Source organism: Podarcis vaucheri (genome assembly GCF_965113315.1).
Source record: "Podarcis vaucheri genome assembly, chromosome: 2".
Classification (NCBI taxonomy): Eukaryota; Metazoa; Chordata; class Lepidosauria; order Squamata; family Lacertidae; genus Podarcis; species Podarcis vaucheri.
The window spans coordinates 40,697,753-40,721,038 of NC_138760.1; the positions used below are offsets into that span (position 1 = coordinate 40,697,753).

Consider the following 23,286-nt stretch of genomic DNA (forward strand, 5'->3'; position numbering starts at 1 on the left):
GAACACATTTCTACATTGCTTTTCATAAACAACAGCCAGAAGTGTACAAAACCAAGAAGTACAACAAAAGTACAATTGAGAATAAAATGTAGCCGCTAGGCAAACAGAAAGTTAAGTTTAAAAGAAACTAGTTGGTATTGGTGGCCAACAAGGACCTCAGACAACAGAGGGGTTTGCAGCACATGCCAAAATTGTAATGGTGTAGGCAATTGCTGCAATTCAGAGGGGAGGTGATTCTACAGAGCGGGTGCCACCACTAATAAGGCCTTTCCTCTTGTCACCTCTAAAAAAGCATTTGTAGGACACAGCATAGCCAGGAGGGATTCATCCAATGATCTTAGTGATTGGGCAGACTGACAAAGGCACTCCTTTGAGTAAGCTGGTCACTAGTTCAGGGCTTTGCAGTGCAAAACCAAAACCTTAAACCTGACCAGGTTTAAGAGTGGTATAACAGCTACATGATAGGATGCCTGGCTCAGTACCTTAGCCCCTGTCTTCTGGAGCTGCTGCGGCTTTCAGACTAGTCCCTAAGGGCAGCCTCACACAGAACGCATTACTTTGGGCTTTGCTGTCAATAAATCATATGGCAACCTAAAGAGATGCTGCCACCTGATGGACCAAAGCAGCATTACAATAATGCAAGGAGAAGATGGACATTCTTGCGCATGTTCTTGGGACACCTTCAGCCCATACATTGGTGTCTGCACCAGAGAGGTGGAAGAAAGTTTAGTCCCTCCACTTGAATGGGGAAACCTCTTTCCTCTATCACTATGGTTCGCCTCACATGTGTGTCTGAGGGCATGGAGTGTATGCATTCTCCGGATGGTAGGTTTTGTGGAATATAGAACCTTCTTTGACAAACAAACTTCCTGCCATATTGATGATGGGCATTTCACTAATGACTTGCTCATTGTAAGGGTCATAGTGGAATAAGTGAAAAGTCAGAACAAGCCAGTACCCTGCCTTTGGAAAGGAGATGTTTTAGAGGAATGATAGCAGATAGAAGACAAAACCCTTTGCAAAGATCTGCAAATGCAAAAAGAATGTTTTCCTGCCCTCTCCTCATCAAGACGCCCATTCCTGTGCTGGCTAACCTCGGTATTTTTATATTTACATTCATTCTGATCACGTTCTTGTATAGGCAGAAGCGTTCAGGCTGCAATGCTAAGAAGTAAGCTCAGTAGGGCTTTTTCTGAGTATTGCATTTAATAAGGTGTAAGTGTAAACATAGGTCTGTTTTTAAAAAACTCTGCACTATTTTTATATTGAGATATTAACTGACTCTGCCAGCTCCTAAAAAGTTTGTCTTGTAATTCTTACCTTACACAGCAATCCCACGCAGGTGTGTTCAGAAGAAAGTTCTATTGACTTCATTGAGGCTTACTGCCAGGTGAGAAATGCAACTTTAACTTCTTATAACACTGATTAAGAAATATCACTCAAGAAACAAGTACATGGTTTTGGATAAGAGCAAACTACGTAGCAACAGACGCCAAGAGCAATGGAGTGGGCATAGGAATGCATACCCGTACAAGTAGATTTCCAGTACAACTGGACAACCCAGCAATAAAAAAGTACTTCACTTTCTTCACTTTTATTTTCTTTCCTTGCTTTTCTCCCTCTTATCACAAGCATCACATCTACTCTGGCCTTTCATAAATCAGAAAAAAATATTTGCTAGTATCTTTGCACTACATTTTTAACAACTCTGTTAAACCAATCAGCTGCTTTGTAAAAATAAAATAAAAAACAGTGTCAATATCTATAGGCTACTATCTAAAGAGGCAGAATGGATCCACCCTCCAGCCTGAACTTAAAGGAAATTCAGCATCTTAACCTTCTGTTTTCTGGATCCTAAGAGATCAGGATTTTTCTTCCAGTGAGGCTACAATGATTAATCCCAAACCAGTTCTATGGTCTTGTAGGAAAAAAGCAAGACAGGGGTGCAATCAGCTCCGGTCATGCAGACAGTTCATCTTTGTCCATGTCTCTATGCCCTTGATTTTTCTTGGATTTGCAGCTGACTTTGTTGTTAAGAGAGAATTTTCCATCCCCTCCTGCTGATATGAAGGAGTTGGAAGGTAATCCCTTTTCCACAACAGAGAAGTGCAAGGGAGAAAGGGCCTCTGGAGAGAGAAACTTCAAAAACTTCTTGGGAATTGAAAAGGGTCCTATTCAGCTTTGAAGAATGCCAGCATGGAGATGGTCACCTAGCAACCTGGAGCAATGTGGCACAGCTTGGATTCCAGAGCCGGAGAAACAATGAGTCCTTGCGACCCTACTGAGAACTTAAAGCCCCAGGATCGTCTCCCAGAGCAGAGAAAGAGCACATCTAATGGGAAAACATCTAATGAGAAAATAGGCTTCACCAAAGCGATGGCAAATGCATCAAGACATGTTGACAACACACACACAGAGGGGGGAAAAAGGGCTGATTGTTGAGCTTTGCTCTTCACTGATGTAAATCAAATGTTTAAGCTACTGTAGTAGAGACTGACTGGTGGAGAACTGAAACCAGGAACGAGTAAAATGGACCAGAGAGTACAGCGGAAATGATGTGTGAGACCCCTTCCAGCCAACACAGGTAGCAGTGGCCAACTCGGCTCATTATACTCACAGTGGATTCTCAGGGAATAATTAACCCCATCAAAATGTTTTCAAGCAGTAATATCCTTTTTGTCTTTTGTTTTGTCCTGCAACCAACAAAACTGCATGTGCAGCGGAACGGATATTTGTTGTTGCAAGAACCAAGTATTTAGTTGGCAAGGACCCGCTCTACCAAAATGATAATAGAAAATATGGCTCAGATCCATCTCAGCTTCCAAAATTTGCCATCAGCCAGGGCTCCCTTTTCATCTCACTCAGGATCGCTGGTACAGCTTCATGATACCTGAGTCGTGAAGTTTCTTCCATGTCCTCCGTTCCAAATCAAAGTCATGGTTGCTATAAAAGACTAAGCGGTGCCATTTCTGGTCATAATAATGATCTGAATACTTTTGGTAGCCTTCAGTGATGTATCCGTAAGCGCTTACCTGTGGAAAGCCAAGAGCCATGATTGGGGAGCTACAGGATAAAGGAGGGCTATATAATAATAATAATAATAATAATAATAATAATAATAATAATAATAATAATGTGGCCCACACAGAGACGTGCTGTGGAAGATCCATGGTGACTAGGGTCTCCTGCAAAATTATTAGCAGCCCCAGGGGGCAGTTTTGAAGGCTGGGGAAATAATGCATGGGCCGAGAGGATGCTCAAACCTTTTCTTCCCTTGCCCTTTCCTTAACCTAAAGCAATCTCCATCCAAAGCTGTTATTCGTCACTGAAGTGTGTGTGTGAGAGAGAGGTTTTGGCAGGGCAGAATTTAGACTGGGGAGAAGTAAGGGGTTCAGCCTCACCACCCTCAGCTGATACAACCCTGTCCATTGACAGCATCCCTAACATCCCCAAGGTATGGGGAGGAATTAAATGCCACACCAATGTGATTGTTCCATCAGCGTGCTAGAGAGAACAATCCCCACTTGCCTTGCTCCCGTGCCCCACATGTTGTCCCTGGGGTTCTCCAGACCACCCCTAGCCAATTGGGAGGGGGCATGGAAGATGAAAAGGGGAGGAAGCCCCACAGCGCAAGCAGAATTCCTTGTTGATGGCTTCTGCTGATGGGAATTATTAGTTGAATCCTGCCCGCTGTGTGTCTGCAGCCCTTGCAGCTCAGATTATCACCTCGGGGCACTTCTAGACTGCCACTGATTTTTGAGGGTGGGATTCAGCCACAGTCAAGTTCCGAAATTAATTTCTAGCTCTTGTGCAACAAACTCGCTCTCCCGCTCCGCAAACTAAACTTCTTTGTTGAATGCCACATTGTATAAGCAAACAAATCAGAACAAATGCTCAGCAAATAGCCGGCGTGATCTAACCGCCCTGTAAACTTTGTGTAAACAAATCAGTAGGAAGATTCAACAGACAGATTGTCGGGAAGCAACCTTTGAGGCGCCTTTGAGTTCTTACCTGGTCACACAGATGGAGTGCAGTTAGAAGGAGGAAGGCACCTGTGGTAGGTCTATAGATCCGCCAGTAGGATTTGTCTAGACTTTTGGATCTTAGAAACCTGAAGTATGAGATATTATTTTTTAAAAAAAAATGTTTCTTTTTGAGTTTTATCAACAGGATACAAAGGTAAATAAGCTAGCTGGAGATGCTTTGTGGGCACAGAGGGCTTGTCTTACATCCTTATTTGATTGTGGGAGCACATCCTGTAATTTCTGATGGCCGCTTAGGCAGGTAAAAGAAGTGGCATTTTTAAAAATTTAGCAATACAGTGGTACCTTGGGTTAAGTACTTAATTCGTTCCGGAGGTCCGTTCTTAACCTGAAACTGCTCTTAACCTGAAGCACCACTTTAGCTAATGGAGCCTCCTGCTGCCGCTGCGCCGCTGGAGCACAATTTCTGTTCTCATCCTGAAGCAAAGTTCTTAACCTGAGGTACTATTTCTGGGTTAGTGGAGTCTGTAATCTGAAGCGTATGTAACCTGAAGCGTATGTAACCTGAGGTACCACTGTAAAGCCAACCTAACAATGGATGCTCCTCATTTGTAAAAGTTGCCATCTTCCGATCGGTCAAAGGGCCCTGTGTTTTTAAGAACTGTGCAGAAGAAATCCAGTGCTATGTTTCTAGAAAAAGAGGTGCCGGAACTCACCATGAACGCCTCCCCAAGAGGTGCCGGGACTCGGTACCAGTGAGTTCTGGCTGAAAAAAGCCCCGACTGTCAGTGGGTACAGCTTCTCTAACTACCATTGAAGGCAGTGGCAGCTGTTCTTGTTCATAAATGATGACATCATCATGCCAGGACAAGGAGCCCTATCCCCTTACTGGACCTGACAAGCCTGTTTATTTGGAACCTGCTAGTCACAGAGCCTAGAGCTTGCTGATCAGAAGGTCGGGGGTTTGAATCCCCACGATGGGGTGAGTTCCCATTGCTCGGTCCCTGCTCCTGCCAACCTAGCAGTTCGAAAGCACGTCAAAGTGCAAGTAGATAAACGGCGTTTCCGTGCGCTGCTCTGGTTCGCCAGAAGCGGCTCAGTCATGCTGGCCACATGACCCAGAAGCTGTACACCGGCTCCCTCGGCAAGTAAAGCGAGATGAGCGCCGCAACCCCAGAGTCGGCCACGACTGGACCTAATGGTCAGGGGTCCCTTTACCTTTACCTAGCCCAGAGCATCCCTTATCATTCAAGTTAACTTTACATACCACGTACCTGTTTTTCATGTATCTGAGAAAATCGGGATGAATGACAAAGTAGTTATCCAGGGTGAAATTGCTACCAAATTTATCCCGAGGGTATGGCCTGGGAAAGGAAACAGAAAAAACCTTTCAGGCCAAGCATGTGCCATTCAAGCAAGAACTAGTTTGGCCACTTCTCCTATGAGTTAGGTGATGTGGTTGGCAGCCACCATTTTTCAGGGTGTGCCTAAGAACCTTATGGGAAATGAACTTTCAAATGATCTTTATTTCGGCTGTTTGAAACAAAGCAAAAGCGCTGCCAAAAAAGGGAAAGGAGGTGAGGAGGACGTGGCTTTTAAAAGGGCAAGGGGGAGAAATGAAGCATCATCAAGGGATGAGGAAAGGATGTGGCGTTTACCACAGAAATTGAATGAGGAGACCAAAGGCTCTCTTCTCACTGAGTTCAAATGCTGCTAGAGAAAAGCCCTGTGCTCATTCACAGTAGCATGGGACTCTTTGCTGACAATATTCCAGCCCGTCAGGTCTTCCTGGAGGGATCATGTGACATATGATGTCCTCAATCAAGCCTTTATGTTGACATGGCTGTACCTGCAAGAGCGCATACTACAATCTTTGGTGGGCATTCCCACATACACAGGAGTTCTGGTTGAAGATTCACCAACTACAGTGGAACCTCGGTTGTCAAACGCTTTGGAAGTCAAAATTTCGGCTTTTGAATGCCAACAACCCGGAAGAGAATGCTTCCAAATTGCATGGCTTCCAAGGCATGTTTCTCCATTTTTTCAATGGATTTTGCCGACCAGCAATTGCGCCTCGGTTGTTGAACATTTCGGAAGCTGAACAGTCTTCTGAAACGGATTACATTTGATAACCGAGGTTCCATTGTACTTGTTAAAATAGCAGGAGAATCCAGTGCTTTAACTCTGGAATTGTTTTCACTATCCATATTTGAAGAAGTCAACTGTAGTATTAAACAGAAGGGAGTGATACCTTATTTGTTGACTGCCACATGGAAATTTGAATGTACTTTAAATGAATGGTGTGGCTCTGCCCATGGTCTTCTGCAAATGCAAACTAAAATGGCCAGACTCTTAAGGAACATTGTCCTGAAATGGACTGAGAAACAAAAAAGGGGGAAATCTGCTTCTCTTACCCATAGCCATCCAAAAATCCCTTCCTGACTCTCGTGTTCAGCAGAAGAGCTTTCAGCCATTCGTAATCTCTTGGCCCTTCCAGGAAATGAAGGTACTTGATCTCCTAGGAAACAAGCCACACATACGCTGGTAGAGGTTGCAGCAGATGGAGCATAAGCGCTGCCAGAGCACAGCTAATGAATGGGTAGGCATTCTGTGCTGGCCAAACAAAATCCAAATTCTGATCCAGACCTCATTCTGAATAATTTATGTAAATGAGGCACGGCCAAGCTCAGTGGAACAAGAGAGGCAAAATGACAGAAAATAGAATGCTCTGCAAAATTTGGAGTGCTGATTTAAAAATCCAGAGACAACCCAGATTATTCAGGGTCAGCATAAACTAGGTACTGTGTGGCTCTCCCAAGAAGTTCCACTGGCGGAGGAAGGGGGGTGCAGTGGGTGCGGTCCGCCCCGGGTGTCATCCCTGAGGGAGGTGAGGAGGTGACATTGCTGCGCTGCCCCCCCAGGACACTCGCCCCCCCCCTGTGGCTACCCCCCCCCGGTGCACAGCATGGGTGCAGGAGCAGCTAGCGCTACCTCTGCAGAGAACTGAGCTGGGCACTTTAGTGACTGGATTGCTGTTCTGCAACATGAAACACACGCTGGGACTAGGGTTAAAGGCTCATCTATTGTCAAGCCTAATATCAATAGATAGTAAGTGGTCACAGACTGAGGAACCAGTGCTTGGATATTAATGTGGAGCTTGGAGGGTGGGGAATAAACCTTTCCCCCTTCACCATTTTTCTCATCTAAATGACCCCTCTCTAAAAAACCCACTAGCTGTCCCACATGGGAGAAAACATCCAATATGCCATAATCTGCGTTACCTTTCCCATGGGGATCTTCTTGAATCCACGATTTCCCAGAATTGAGACAGAAGACACTAAGGAGTAGGCTGTGAATCCGTAGAAGGACGTTCTTGTTCCAACGTCTTCCTCAAAACCTTTGACCACGGCCCCACTCACCCTGGCCAAAAGTGACCATATAACATTGCAAAGTTAGCCTTGCAGCAGCTTCTCATTACTGGATTTCACAACGTGCTGCTGGGGGAGGTGGTTTTCAATATGTGGTACAAAATAAGTGGCTTGGGCAAGTTTCTAGATGAAGGGAGTGCCAAAGGTTAAAGATATCTAGGTGATTTCAGTTTTCTATAAGCCAGAACAATGAAACTTAATCGGAACCATGATCTTTACACATATATACAAGGTTGGTGTATAATGGATAGCTGTTAACATCCTGACATTTGGAGAAGACTCCAAATACCCTGGCATGGAATTTATATGTAGACAAAAGCAATAAATTATACAGTATATAAGGTGTATAATATAAACGGCCTTGGTCCAGTATACCTGAAGGAGCGTCTCCACCCCCATCGTTCTACCTGGACACTGAGGTCCAGCACCGAGGGCCTTCTTGGGGTTCCCTCACTGCGAGAAGCCAAGTTACAGGGAACCAGGCAGAGGGCCTTCTCGGTAGTGGCGCCCTCCCTGTGGAACGCCCTCCCACCAGATGTCAAAGAGAACAACAACTACCAGACTTTTAGAAGACATCTGAAGGCAGCCCTGTTTAGGGAAGCTTTTAATGTTTGATGTATCACAGTATTTTAATATTATTTTGGAAACCGCCCAGAGTGGCTGGGGAAGCCCAGCCAGATGGGCGGGGTATAAATAATAAATTATTATTATTATAAGGTGTGGGAATCCCCCATAACTTTTAATTTTAAAAAAGGTTATCAATGATGTTGGCTCTGAATAGAGAGAAAAGGTCATTTTGTGTGCATAATATTTGGTTTAGGACCATCAGTTTCATATTTTTCAAACTACCTGGAAAAGAAACAGCAGTGTTGGTGAATCAGCCCTGTCCCTAGGACTACCTTCTCCTGTGTGAAGCACCCCTCTCATCACTACCAGAAGATTCCCTATCTTTAGATGCCCCAACTATCCCTACATTATACATTGAAAGCACTTTCAAAGACATTCTTTCGCTCAAAGAATTCTTGATGGAAGTTCACCTCACCACACACACACACACACACACACACACACGTGTGTGTGTGTCATTCTGGCTTATAGCATTGGTTTTTAGTAGATGACCAAAAAGGCTTTGTGGTACTGTTGCAGGATTTCTCCCAGTCAATAATGACAGACACGGGTTCTTTCTGAGGAAGGACAGAATTTATACAGCTGCGCAGGGGCTGCAGCGGGATCTCTCCCAAAGGCTGAGCCCCTCCTTGTTCTCTGAGGCTTCCTTTTATAGTGACCAGTAAACAATTTCTGCAGGATTACCCATACAGGCAAAAAAAGAGGAAGCTTACTCAAGCAGGCAAGAGAAACAGAACTTTTTTAGCTCCCCGTCCCCAATCCTGTCTGCCCCAAACTGCGAGCATGTGCAGGTTTAAAAACAGACACAGACATCCGTTAGCTCATTCCTTGTGACTGACTTTCTGTCATAGATTGGCTTTACACAGCACTTTTCTGCCAATCTCCAGACTGCTGAGGGGAGATAATCTCGATCCTTCAGTACTGAGAGGAGATGCCAGTTTTAATTCTGGCTTTATCCTTCTGGCACTTTCATGGATTATGCTTTCGTTGACTTCTGATATACACAAACACACATATGCACACATAAATACGTGCACACACGTCACTGTTTTAACAATACTGTTAAGCTACCTTAGACTGTTTTCGTTTGCTTGTTTAGGAAGGACTAAACTTCTAAATTGGAACATGGGTGGCGCTGTGGGTTAAACCACAGAGCCTAGAACTTGCCGATCAGAAGGTTGGCGGTTCGAATCCCCGCAACGGGGTGAGCTCCCGTCGCTCTGTCCCAGCTCCTGCCAACCTAGCAGTTTGAAAGCACGTCAAAGTGCAAGTAGATAAATAGGTACCGCTCTGGCGGGAAGGTAAATATCGTTTCCGCGCGCTGCTCTGGTTCGCCAGAAGCGGCTTAGTTATGCTGGCCACATGACCCAGAAGCTGTACACCAGCTCCCTTGGCCAATAAAGCGAGATGAGTGCCGCAACCCCAGAGTCGTCCGCGACTGGACCTAATGGTCAGGGGTCCCTTTACCTTTAAACATCTAAATAGATAGATAGGCAGAAGAAGAACACAGGAAAAAGCAGTTCCTCTTACCGGAACACGTAATCATGGGAGTCAATCTCCTGGCCCATTTTGGAGTTGTTCAGTATCCCCCCATTCCCTACCACCGCACATCTGATACACCTGGAAGTCTGGCTGCTGTTGCGTGCAAAGAGAATTTGGTGGTACGGTTTAGGGGGAAGCATGGTGATGACTTGCTTTACCACTGAAAGACAAAAGGCGTCCTTATTTAGTATGAAAGGCAGGCAGTAAACATGCACATCTCTGAACTGGTTGGGGCGTAGGATGGAAGTAAGGCACAGGAACAGAACAGAATCAGAGCACTTTAAAGTCTGCTAGGTTGTCTTAGGCTTGGCCTCTGAAACGCTGCCATTTTCACTTTTGTGGACATCGCTTTGTAAGAAGTCCATACCTGCAGAAGACAGCGGGGCAGTTGCTGAATTGTTGCTATCTGTATGCAGGGAGGGCGTGCCTAGTGCCCATTTAGATTCCTTGCTCTCTCCCCCCCCCCATTTCAATGCCCACTACACTCCTTTTCAAACAATAAAAAATCCTGCAAGCTTTTTGATATACCCAATGTGCAATAGCACAAACTGTGCAGGCTCAGTTTACAAACGGAGGTTCACATAGCTTTCAAACTTCTGAAGCATCTCTGTTTTTGGTTCCATTTAATATAGCTGAGTAATAGTGTGTGCCAAACCAAACTTTTTCTACGGTTTTTTACCGCAGTTGGGTAAAAGTTGGCATAAATTTTATCTAAAAGGAGATCCCTATTATAAGCTTTCTTCACCCTGGTCTTTATCTGGAATGCTTCCTGAAAGACTTCCTGACAATCTTAATACTTTAAAGTAAATATATTGGGTTCTCCCACCCTCAGGCGGCAATTTCAGCAGGTGCCTGCTCACCTGTCAACCACCTGACACCCCTATGCCTGTCAGCTGACAGGCACTGACTTGGAGCTGGGATTGCCTGGCAAAGGACTTCCCCTGGCTTGACGTCAGTGTCTGTCAGCAACTGGGTGCTAACTTAAAGCTTCACTTTCTTCTCTGCTTTCTGCTAGAGTCCCCCACAGGGAATCCAGAAGTGCAGCTGATCCCAGCTGGTTTGCTCTCTCTATGCTGTCATCACATATGACAGCAGGTGAGCATGACTTTTGGGAGGACGCAGCCCGGTGGCCAAATTGGGGCCTGTGCCAGACCTAATTAGTTCTGCAGCCCAGAGGTCCTCCAGCCCTGCTGAAAAGCCCCTTCCAATGAAGGAGTCTCCTTTTATAACAGTGCTTTCCAAACTTGGGTTTCCAGCTGTTTTTGACTACAATTCCCATCACCCTTGACCACTGGTCTGGCTTGCTAGGGATTATGGGAGTTGTAGTCTAACAGCAGCTGGAGACCCAAGTTTGGGAAACCCTGTTCTACAGCCTTCTACTTTAAGGATGCATTTGCACTGATGCTCAAGATGCTCCTCACCACACTCATTTACCAAATGCGCAAGCACACCTGGAGCGCATAGGCACCTTCTGCTAAGGGAGGCCAGACCCAAAGAGGACATGGCGCATGGGGGGGGGGAGTCTCCTACATCTTTAAGGAAGCAAACTGATTCCCCAGTGCCACCGTCTCCAACCCCGCTCGTACTCGGCGCTCTTTTTAGAGCTTACCAGGGAGCGGGGGAGTCGTTCCCGGCACCCGCAGGAACTCCAGGTCCTCAGAATGCTCGATCTGAGGATTTTTCGGGGTGCCACTGCACTCTAGCGGCTCTCCCGTTTTCAAAGCGCCGGTGCCCTTTCCGCGAAAGAACTCCTGTCCGCCATAATCGGGCGAGCCAACCGGAAGTCGAGTCTCCTGCATCTTTAAGAGCTCGGCACAAGAGGGAATTCCAGCATGGTGCACTTACACTTCCCCTCCTCTACCCAAACATCAAAGACGCAGGAACCATGCTTCCTTTCGCATTTGGTCAATCAATTTCTGTTAAGGCTACCTCAAGGCATTTTGGCACTTGAAGTGAAAAATCCAATAATGTCCTCTCTTGGTTCATCATCATCATCTAAATAACTTACAAGCTACCAGCGTCCTGAAGGTGGGAAATGCTTCTATTTGAGGATACTATCTACCTTGTAGCAAAATAATCCCTGCTTCTTTACATCTCTCTTGATAGACAATAGAGTGTGCGTCCAGGGGTGAAGTTTAACCACTGGAGAATCACAGCGCCTGCTGTGGCTGCAGAGACCGGTAACCCATAACTGCTGCCTCCCATGTTGTTTTGCTGCGTTCTTTACAGTAAGCCTTACAGTAAATCTGAGTGAACAGGTTTGCCCTAAACCTGGGTTTCTGCAAAAGTCCTCACAATTCTCGAAATGGTGACTGTTCCTAGATCACATGGCAGGGGGACATGGAGCAGGTTCTCATCTGGGGAATTAGAAAGAGGGTTGGTCTTCTCAATGAAAGACCTGTGAGCACTTGTCCCAGAGAGAAGAACCCTTGACCCTCGGTTCTGTCTGTCATCCCCTTCAAAGAGTTACTCACATGAGTAATTCAGCTCCATGAAGCCATAGGGTGGGCCAAAATGGTCTAGACGCTCCCATTCACTGTCACTGAAGTGAGTCTTGTCCATGAAAAGAGTGAGGTTGGGCAGGAAGAGATCCTTCAGCCAATCAGACTTGGCAGCCTTAACCCGCAGAGAATCAGGGCAGCTCTCAAAATACACAAAAAAGGGTGAATGAAGTCAGGAGGTGTTTATATGAGAGACTATATTTAGAGAACCATATTAACTGACACTGATAACGGTAACCACATCCTGTTAGTTACGTTAGCAAAATCCTGTTGGACAGTCTCAGTCAAAGGGAGCTGCTATTATCTGAATGATTTTTGTGTACATACCATGCATTGAATGCATGCACACATCCACACCCCGAATCTTGGGAACTGTAGCTCGGTGAGGGCTATACTACAACTCCCAGGATTATTGGGCAAGGGGGAAAATAAATATGTTGCAAATGAGTGGTGTGTATACAGTCAACAAGAGTTTTAGACCATCTCACTGGGCTGCTAAACCTGTCAGAGATTGCAGATACAGGCTGATGTTAAGTGGTCCTCTGTACTAAAAAAATGCCCTTCCTTCGTATAGAAAACTAGACTAGAGAAGGAACCTTGACTTTCCATTCCCTTCTCGTGCCAATTCTCTGTGCCCATGGATTTATTTATTTACCTTATTTTGTAGGAACAATAATCCAAGCCACCATAAGCAGTCTAAAGTGCATTAATTTATATTCATCAACTCAAACCAGAACAGGTGTTTAAAACACTGTAGGAACCTAAGAGGAACCTTCATGCCAAAAAGTTTACAGCCAAGATTAGAAGAGTGGGAAGAGAACAGGTGAGAATGTCACCTAGCAGAGTCAGCTTCTACTCTTTTGTTTGATTACGCCCCAGACTATAGAGAACTGAAATGGCCCAGGCCAGGTCTATACTTCTGTATTATTCTGTATGTGTAACAATGAAATGAAGGTATCTGTAGGACATTTAGGGCCAGGTCACGCTATATCAACTCACTGATGCTGGTGTTGAATTGTCCAGGAGATACTGGTCATCAAAGTCCCAATGGGGCTCAGATTTGAAGTCAGATGCTTTAAGCCTTTTCTTGGGGGTCGGTGCAGGTACTGGATGTGTGACTTGTTGAGCCCCTGGCCTAGGGATAGAGACATTGTGATCTGCGACAACAGAAAGAGAATCAACTAAACTCTGGTTTTTTTTAGCTACGTCCATTTCTCTGGAAACTTTCCCCTTGGTGTGGCTTGCAGTGGGTCGTGGTGTGGCATTTTGATTGGATGCTGTTTTTGCACCTCTTTCCTCATCCAGCTTTCGATTGGATGCTGGCGCTTCATATTTAGCCTCAGCTCGTTCATTTCCTTTGTGTTCTGACTTACTTTTCTCTTCCTTTGGACTGGATGTTGATGTCACATGCTTCTCACTTTTTTTCTTATACACCGTGGGGGTTGCATTCAGACCTCCAGCACGGTTTTGACCAGCTGCAGTTGTCACAGCCTTGTGTTTAGCTTGATTCTCATTGGCTGTGGGCCTTAGTTTCTCCACAACTTGCTTTGGATTGGCTGCTATCACTCCTCTCTCCTTGGCTTGCTTCTCAGTCGAATCTGATGGGCTGGTGGCCTCCACATGCTTCTCTCGGATGTCCACAGTGTTGCCACCATTTGCCAATCTCTTAACAGCATCTTGCTCCAATGGGGAGCTACTTGGGCCAAGTATTATACTGAGAGGCCTTGGTGTCTCCCTGTTGGCAGTCATCACTTCTGGGGTAGCGGGCCGGGTGTCTATTTGCGGCATGCTTCCAGCACGGCGGTAGTAAGGAAACTGGCTGAAAGGTAGTTTAAAAAAGAGATAGTTACTGCAATAGATAACTATACAAATTATACACTGTGTTCCACCTGTATGAAGTGTACTAGACAGTTGCTTACACTTGGCAATATCATGGAAGCCGTGTTATGGAGACCCCAGCAACATTTGAACTCTCTACCCCTTGTTTACAACCTTTAATAAGCCATTATAATTAATTCTCCCCCAAGGCACCTGTGATGCCAAGGAGCGGACTGCCGATATTTGGATTTGTAGAAAGGTGACAGGAAGATTCTATGGATTTAAACAAATAACAAGTAAGCCCTCCCTGAGGCTGGGTTTTAACACATTCAGACAAAAAAGCCAAGTGTATAAATACACTTGGGCTATGTACACATTGGCGGCATAAACCGCAGTGAGATCATTTCAAATCACATTTATACATTGTTCTACACAACTGCGCGAGTAGGGATGTTTTCTCCAAATATGCAATACCAGATTTGTTTCCCCACCCTGTAGAGCCCCCTGCCAAACTTTTGTTCAAAGAAACTTTCGCCTGCGAATGTGCTGTCATCAGTGCATGTGCATGCGCAAAGACTGTACACACCTCAGATTTGCATTTTCAAATCAGACAAAAACTGCTTTGAGGGAAAACACATCCAACTGGAGTGTTTCTCAAGAAACTATAGGATACAGATGGATTGTGACTAACATTTTGTGTAAGGTAAGGGTAAAGGAACCCCTGACCATTAGGTCCAGTCGTGACCAACTCTAGGGTTGCGGCGCTTATCTCGTTTTATTGGCAGAGGGAGCCGGTGTACAGCTTCTGGGTCATGTAGCCAGCATGACTAAGCCGCTTCTGGTGAACCAGAGCAGCACACCGAAACACCGTTTACCTTCCCGCTGGAGCGGTACCTATTTATCTACTTGCACTTTGATGTGCTTTCGAACTGCTAGGTTGGCAGGAGCAGGGACTGAGCAATGGGAGCTCACCCCATTGCGTGGATTTGAACCGCCGACCTTCTAATCGGTAAGTCCTAGGCTCTGTGGTTTAACCCACAGCGCCACCTGTGTCCCCAACATTGTGTGTACTCATCTTCAAACACCAGCAGTGGAAGCACACTGGAGTCAAGATAAACAGTAGTGGGTGCATAGCCTTGTTAACATAGCATTATAGGTTTGGTTTTGTGGAAGGCTGATAACATGCAAGGGGGCTATATTGGTCATGATAGTGATTTAAATTTAAAAGATTTATATATCACCCTTCTTAAAAAACAAGATTCCAGATAAACATGTTAAAAGTTCGTAATTCGGCAGTTATTGCAACTTGCTACAACACACACATCTCTATGGAGAGCAATCCGTGAACCTATTATGCCTGCTCCTTACTGTTCCTTTTGTAACTAGCATCTCAATAATATGTACTTCATGTGTTGTTGTTTTTTCATGTTATGTTTCTTTTGTTACTGTTGAAAGCCAATGAAATACATTTTTGTTTCAGAAATGAAATACAGCTCCAATAAAACTATAAACGCAGACATAAAGCCAAGAGTGCACAGATAAACCACAAAATGCCTGGGTAAATAAATGAACCTTTGCCTGGCACCATGATGACTGTGACGTGGGTGCCAGCCCAAGGAGTCTTTTTGGGGAGAACACCCTCTCCCTAGTTGGCAGCCTGAAGGAGTTTGCACTAGAAGAAGGGCATAACTTTATATCACAGCAAGATGAATATGAGAGTAGGCAGACACAGGAATACTTGGGTCTCAATCCATGTAGGGCACAGATGAGCAACCTGCAGCCCCCACCAGGCCTTGCAGCTGTCCCAATCTTCCATGCCATCAGGTTCCCTTCCTTCCTGTTCTGTTTCTTCCTTATCCCCCCCTCCCCTTGGCTTTTAACAGTATTTCCCCCTCTTTCCATGTAGACTGCTTCCAAACTGGGCATTTACTGTGGAATAGCAATGAGCCACCTGCATGTCATTGCAAACAAATCAAGCTCCTCCCATGTTGTCTGTGTTCATCTTCTTTCTTTTTTCAGAGCTCAGAAATGTAATCTTAAAAATAACCACACAAAAAACCCATGCCACAGCGGAACAGCCGCACAGTTTCCCCAAATAGGATGACCCATGTGACACAGCAATTCTGGCTTCTTAGGGCTTGTGTAGATTGTTCTAGCCATTCCCTTCTCTACTGAGCATTTTTCCTCTCTGGGAATCACATCTAGCCATTTAAACATTCCCATTTCAAATGACATTGCATTTTTATTTTTTCTTCTTCTTATCGGCTGGTTTTCTCTCATGCCATCCTCCACAATTGCAGCCAGATGTTGAAATAAGGATCTAGAATCATTGTATTTTAATATTCTGCTGGAAGCTGCCCAGAGCAGCAGGGGAAACCCAGCCAGATGGGTGGGGTATAAATAATAAATTATTATTATTATTATTAGGCAGCATGGTGGGAGCTGGGAGTCTGGCTCCCATGAAATTAGTCTACCTTTCCCCACAACACACACACATAGCATGTGTGGCCCTTAACAGATCAATCCCAAGGGAATACAGCCCTTGAGAAGAAAAAGTTGTTTATGCCTAGTTTAAAGGTTCTAGGTAAGTAACAGCACTTGGACTCTGCTCAGAAACAACCAGGCGACCAGCACAGATCTTTTTAACCTATGCAACAAGAAGTGATCTGAACAAGCTGGGAGACACCAACATTTTGGCAAATGTATCCTGCCCTAACGGAAGCTTCTGAAGTGTTTTCAAAGGCAGTTCCGAATACAACCCATGGCAGGAATGCAACCTGGACAATACGCGGTTATTTACCAGGCTTCCTGAGAAAACAACAACCCATATTCTGTGTATGGAAGCAACATGGCTGCAGCACAACTTGTATAATGCATTAAGAAAGAGTACGGGAAAGGACTTGCTGCAAAGTAGTAATAGCACTGCTCTCGGCTCTTTGTGTCCTGCTAATGCAGCGCTTTCCAAACTTTCCATGTTGGTGACACACTTTTTGGACATGCATCATTTCACAACACAGTAATTCCATTCTACTAGCAAACTAGATTAAACTAGCCCCTTTCCAGCCCCAGGAGGAGTGTAGGGAGTGTTTGTGCAACACACCTACGCACTGCAGCCAACACACTAACGTGTCACAACACAGAGTTTGGAAAGCTCTGTGCTAATGTCTTGAAACAGCTGGGAATATCATCTAATGGACTGGTAACTGCATCTCTTATCCAAGCCAATAAAGATGCTTTCACCTTGCACCAGTATCTCTGCTGGTGCTGGAGGTGAGATAAATTCATTTACCCAGGTGTGGCTGTATTCACACATATGTGCAATTCTTGGGGAGTGTGAGGCGTGTATTAGCACAAGGTGAGGAGTTCCCCCCCCAAAAAAAGGGTGCAAGCACTTATCTGCTGGAGTCCTGAATGTTTGTAAGACAGTCCCCACTGCCTTTACTGCATGCAATCGCACAGGTTACATGCGGTTGGAACTGTTTGTTGTGCTGGCACAAATCTGCAGAGCGGCAGCTAGCTAGAAGATAATCCATCATAGCACACTGCCGGAGGGATGTTTAAAAAATAAGTAAGTAAAATTCCATCCCCAAACAAAATAATGCTTCTGTGCATCAATCATCTCCCAATTGCTGGGGCTCTGAAAAAGAGCCAGGGCACACAATGTGCCCACGTCATTCAGCAAAGCACAAGTAAAATACTGCTGGTCTTTGGTTAATGGGGCTGTGGTGCTGGCTATTCTTGGGAAACTTTCTGTCACTGAGAATTACTGAACTCCCACTGAACCACAATCACATGGGCATTTGTCACATATCTGTATCTCCATGACATTTCTGTAAGAATGAGGCCTTGATGATATCCCATGGCAGTTTTTGCTTTTTGTTTGAGAAGGTTGGGAGAAAGAGAAGCAGAGATTTAACAGAACTGTTTGATAGAATCTGATGTTGAGAACAGGCACCCTCTACCATGTCACCTTGCCCACCTACAGCTACAAGGAAGAGTTTTGAGACTGACTGCCGGATCCCCCGCTTCAGTTGTCCCCTCCCTCTTGGCAATACAGTATGCCTCTTGAAGTTCAAGAATTCATTTTGTTATTTATTTCATTTTGTTGAGAGTATAAGTGTTCTTAATGTTAAATCACGCCCCCTTCCTTCCCAAAAAATTATGTAAGCAATTGAAGAATGCTCCTGCCTCTCAGTGGCTCCATTCAGTGCAAACACCGTTCACCCCAATGACTTTCTCTACCCGGTGGCACAATTTGGAGTACAGTAGTACCTCGGGTTACATACGCTTCAGGTTACATACGCTTCAGGTTACAAACTCTGCTAACCCAGAAATATTACCTCAGGTTAAGAACTTTGCTTCAGGATAAGAACAGAAATTGTGCTTCGGCGGCGCGGCAGCAGCGGGAGGCCCCATTAGCTAAAGTGGTGCTTCAGGTGAAGAACAGTTTCAGCTAAAGTGGTGCTTCAGGTTAAGAACAGTTTCAGGTTAAGAACGGACCACTGGCACGAATTAAGTACTTAACCCGAGGTACCACTGTATATAAATGGCAGGTGGTGGCGCTTGTTATGGTTTCTTCATGGGGCTGCAACATGCCACCTGGCTCTGAATAACCCTTTCTAGGGAAGTGACCATTAAGCTTCCTTCCACACGAACTTTCGGAGGAGACTGGAGTTCTAAGTCGGAACTAGGATCCCTTCTAAAGGGAACTTTAGAACTTTAGAACACACTAATAACTTCTAGACTACAAGGACCAGCACAGAAGAGAGAACTATTATCATGCCCCATGGTAACTTTACCCACCACAGATGTACTGCTTGAGCAACCCTTGATTTATATAGAGGCCTTGCATTTCTGCGTTATCTTCCGCCTCTTTTCAATAAACTTTAAAGGTTACTCTGTCTTTTGATATGTGCAGCACAAGGTCTAAGCTCATGCACAACTCTGACCCTAAATTAAATCTCGGACACGCCTGAGTAAATGCAATTGTATGCACAGCCCTTCTGCAAACAGATCAAGCACCAGATGGCTGCCAAGTCCAACAGCCTGAAAGTCGGGATACCATTGTAAATAATTGTAGGTATGCAATTAAAAGGAGGAATGGCTTGTACTCCAAAAGTGACAGGCTTGAACCCTCTCCACAAAGAATGATTTATTGATTTAAACTGTGCTGGACATCTGGTAATGATTAAAGCTTTAGGTTGAAAGTACAGTTTTGAAACAACAATAGGGTTGCCAGGCCACTCAGTTAATTATCAGTTGATCACCTCTCACTTGATCACACTCAACTATCCCATGAAACCACGCAAGTGGAAGTTTTTCAACCCCATGCCCCACATGGGGCCACTTGTTAGCAAAAGCATGTGAGAATTGCAGTACTTACCCTTTAGCTCAGTGGTTCCCAAGGTGGCTGGTACTGCCCCCTGGGGGGCAATGGGATTACCCGGGGGGCACTAAGAGGCAAGAGGGCAGCAGGGGGTGGGACAGAGTTGGGCCCCTCCAAACACTTTGATCACTTATTTACATTGACCAACCTAAACACCTTCCTCCCTTCATTTTTAAAGTTTTATTGCTCTTCTCCCTTTCAAGGCTGTTTCCTTTGGTCATGTTTGCATTCACAATTCTGAGTTGTCAGAAGTCACAAGATGGCTGCCAATTACTGGAAACAGCTGTGGATTTTCTTCTAAATTAGTTACTGTGCATCTGTGGTAGGTGAAGGTTGGCGCATGTTTGCCCTCGTTGCCCATCTGCTGGCAGGTGAATACATCTTTCCTCTTCCAACAGGCTTTGGGGAACCAGCTGCTTTTAATGAAAGGGATGGTGCTGTTCTGATTTTATTGTGATTATTTGTGCGGTTTTTCATAGATTTTATATATGTATATAGTTTTAATCTATCAGTGTTCATTTTTTAAAAAAAATGATGGGTTTTCCCCTATGTATTTAGTGGTTCTATTTTTTATCTGTAAGCCACCATGAGTCCCATCAGGGAAAAAGGCAGGGTGTAAATAAATGCAATAATCAAGGCCAGCATGACCCATGGTCACAAATGATGGGATTTGTACTCCCAAGCATCTGGAGAGCTGGAGAGCCCCAGTATGGGCCTAAGACTGCCCATACTATTTTGCTTGCAGCAAAAAACAGAGGCTACCCCCTCCTTGTCATCAAGCTGTTTAATCCACACCCAGGTCAAAACGTATTTTAGAATTCAGTTTCATTCTTTCAATAAACTGTTAAATAATGTGATCTGCAAATGATGCCTAGGCAATTGTTTCAACAGCGCAAGCATTTCCTCTTTCCAGGTGGAATGATTTCCCCTTTTCTCTCCCTGCACAGTGTTCTTCATGTTCTCCTAACCTTCCAGAGCAGACTTGGGGGAGGAGAGAGGGGGAAAGCCCCATTGCGCTGACAGGAGCCCTTAAGCTGGCTTCCACTAGCAGAAAGGGTTAGTTAATAGTTAATAATAACCAGTGCTTTTTTCTGGGGGGGACGCAGGGGTACACATACCCCTAAACATTTTGTGAATCTTTGTACTTTTGTCCATTTACTGTATTTATTTTCCCCGATTTGAACTAAAAAATGGTGATTTCCTTGAGTCAAAGTGAGAATACCTCTAAATATTTTTTTTTTAAAGAAAAAGGCACTTATAATAAGAAGAATAATTTTATTATTTATACGCAGCCCATCTGACTGGGTTGCCCCAGCCACTCTTGGCAGCTCCCAACAAGATATTCAAAGCACAATAAAACCTCAAACACTGAACACTCCCCTCTAAAGGGCTGCCTTCAGATGTCTCCTAAAAGTCATATAGTTGAATCCAGCTCTGTGTTATGTAAATAGATATATAATTTATCATTACTATTCAATATTTATTTATATCGCGCCTTTTCCCTTGACAGGGACTTAAGGCAGCTTACCAATAAAATAAGAACAGCTAAAAACATAGAAGAAAAAGCAACCATTAAAAAACAAGTAGAATTAAAACAATATAAAAATATATTGATTAAAAACATACATATATAATTACAATAAAAATAGCGCTATCTAATTTATGTTAAAAAGAGGACAGTGAAACCACTAATGGAGTATTTGGTAGAAACTGAGCTGCAGTGGAATGGAAACAGTGCTGACTGCGATGAATATGGATTGGAATGGAAGCTGCTGCCTTCTTACATCCCTAGTTCTGTCCTTTCATTATAGACAGATGCAAGAAGTGTCAGCAGTGCTCTAGAATATTGTGCTGCTTCCTTGCTATCCCTTCAATCAAGGGGAACGGAGAGGAAGGAACCCTAGGAAACGGAACAGAAAAACTGCACACCTCAAATAGTAGCATGCACTTCTTGGCAGCATTGAGGGCTACAACCACCACCAGGCAGCAAGCATTATTTGTCTTCATGTGCTCATAGCAGCAGGAGGCTTCTCCCACATAGGACAGAAAATTCTCTTCAGCCACCCTTCACAAATGGGTTAACTATGGGAGAGCTAAAGGGTGTTTCCAAGTGAGAACTAAAAGAGCTTTACTGCAGCCGGTATGTACCCTTTTTGTATTTCTCAGCCAGTTTTTTTTTAAAGCATTGGTATGCAGCATAAGTTTAATCCTGAGAATCTGAAAAAATTAAGGTGCACAGCTATTTCACCCACCCCCCGTTACTATTAGTTACAGCAGAAGTAGTTTGCTTTAAATTTTTAGATACCTCATGTTCACTGCATATCCTTAATTCTTATCTGGGGGGCGGGAGGGACTTCTTGTCATTTAACTCAATGAATTAGTAGTTCATTTTCCATTATATGTGGAGCTCTTATATCTGCATAAACTCACTATAAATCTCCCCCTTTTGGACATTATTTCAGGAATGTAGTCATTATAAGTGAGTTGATGTATTTCAGTTTACAAATAGCTGTTCTCATTCAACCTGTGTGTGATGATAGGTGAGCCTTTTATAGATACAGACACAGATTATGTGAAAGGCGTATCAAAGTTGCTGTTGGTTATAATGAAGCCAACACTTCTGATTTAATTCATTTGAAGCCCTACCTGGAAACATAGCAGTCAAGACTTTGCAAGGATGGCTGGCTATGGCCCTGCAGATAAAAGTGAGCCACTGACAGAGAAAATATTATCTTAACTTATATTATGCAATAGTTTTACGTGTCCATAAGAGAGATTACATGGGTAAGTATGATACACTATGCATTTCAGTATAAGGAAAGACCAGCTAAGCTTATCAGAGGAAGCAACACATGAGGTTCATTTGAAAAGGAGAGGGATCTCCTCTTACCTGTATGGATATTTTTCAGTAAAGCCAATGTAGGCAGCAAAAGAGAGAACAAGGAACAAGAAGCCTATGAGAAGCAGCCTGGTTCCCCTAGGAAACCACCTCCTGATTGATCTCATGGTTTCACACTAGACATCCTAGGAAGTATCTGCCTTCTTTGCCACAGGTACTTTGCAGACTGACGAAAGCTACAAATCTGCTCCTCTGATATCCCTTGAAGGCAAGGCACACACTCCATTCAGGTGCTCAAGGGAAGCTCAGCCTCATTCTTCTGCCAAAAGGGCAGAGAAGGGTTACAAGAATTTGCAAGCAGAGAAACACCCACAAGTCAAATAGGTGGGTTTCACACATTTCCTTAGCCCCATAAACAGTGCTCTTTGATTATCATCTTGAAAAAGGCTTGTTTGCTGCAGGTAAATATTACCTGAACAGATAAAATGTGAGCAGATGGCGAAAGGAACAGGGCTCTGTTCCCTTTAAAAAATTAAAGAGAGGACATTTAGGCAGGTGTGGCTTTATCTTATTCCTGCAAAACAAGCTGCACCTGCCAAAATTTCCTCTCTGAAACAGCTACCTGAACACAACACAGGCATTCTGTCTTCTGTTCCTGTTAGTTTCTCTGTCTCTGTGTAGAAAGAAGTGGCTGTGTTCACAAGGAAGGGGAACTACAGTAAGGCTATAATCCTGTACTGAAGTTACTTGGCAGTAAGCCCCACTGAATTCAGTGGGACTTCCTTCTCTAATCAACATGCATAGGTTTAGGCTGCATCAGATCTAAGATGTAACACTTCTGGAGGATTTGTAAAGAAATGTGCATTTCCATTAAGGAATTTCATTCATTTAGGGAGAGGGGGACCAGATGGACAGGGCGACCCTCTACAGCAGATTGGGGATGGGGAGGCTGCAGTGGAGATGAGAGGAAGGGGAATTATCAATGCAGAAGTCCACTCACACAGAATCTTTATTATACAGTGGTACCTCAGGTTAAGCACTTAATTCGTTCCGGAGGTCCGTTCTTAGCCTGAAACTGTTCTTAACCTGAAGCACCACTTTAGCTAATGGGGCCTCCTGCTGCCGCCGCACCGCCACTGCATGATTTATGTTCTTATCCTGA

The 23,286-nt window shown here is 44.4% G+C and overlaps 1 protein-coding gene across 1 annotated transcript; it reads right to left on the bottom strand.

Annotated features, from left to right (window-relative positions):
* Positions 1–1,575: 1,575 nt before the first annotated feature.
* On the bottom strand, positions 1,576–22,463 carry ST6GALNAC1 (ST6 N-acetylgalactosaminide alpha-2,6-sialyltransferase 1). The gene is made up of 9 exons (XM_082203909.1): positions 22,176–22,463; positions 13,081–13,900; positions 12,055–12,223; positions 9,569–9,740; positions 7,265–7,403; positions 6,398–6,501; positions 5,258–5,347; positions 4,012–4,111; positions 1,576–3,032 (listed from the first exon to the last, which is right to left on the bottom strand). The coding sequence occupies exons 1-9, from the start codon at positions 22,289–22,291 to the stop codon at positions 2,862–2,864; spliced, it is 1,881 nt and encodes a 626-aa protein (XP_082060035.1). The 5' UTR covers positions 22,292–22,463; the 3' UTR covers positions 1,576–2,861.
* Between the last annotated feature and the right edge of the window lie 823 nt (positions 22,464–23,286).

Coding starts and splice junctions, on each gene's coding strand:
- ST6GALNAC1 (XM_082203909.1), bottom strand. CDS start 22,291: ATGAGATCAATCAGGAGGTGGTTTCCTAGGGGAACCAGGCTGCTTCTC. Junction 6,502..7,264: donor AGAAGATCCCCATGGGAAAG/GTAACGCAGATT, acceptor CTTGTTTCCTAG/GAGATCAAGTACCTTCATTT. Junction 5,348..6,397: donor GGATTTTTGGATGGCTATGG/GTAAGAGAAGCA, acceptor TTCCTTTCCCAG/GCCATACCCTCGGGATAAAT.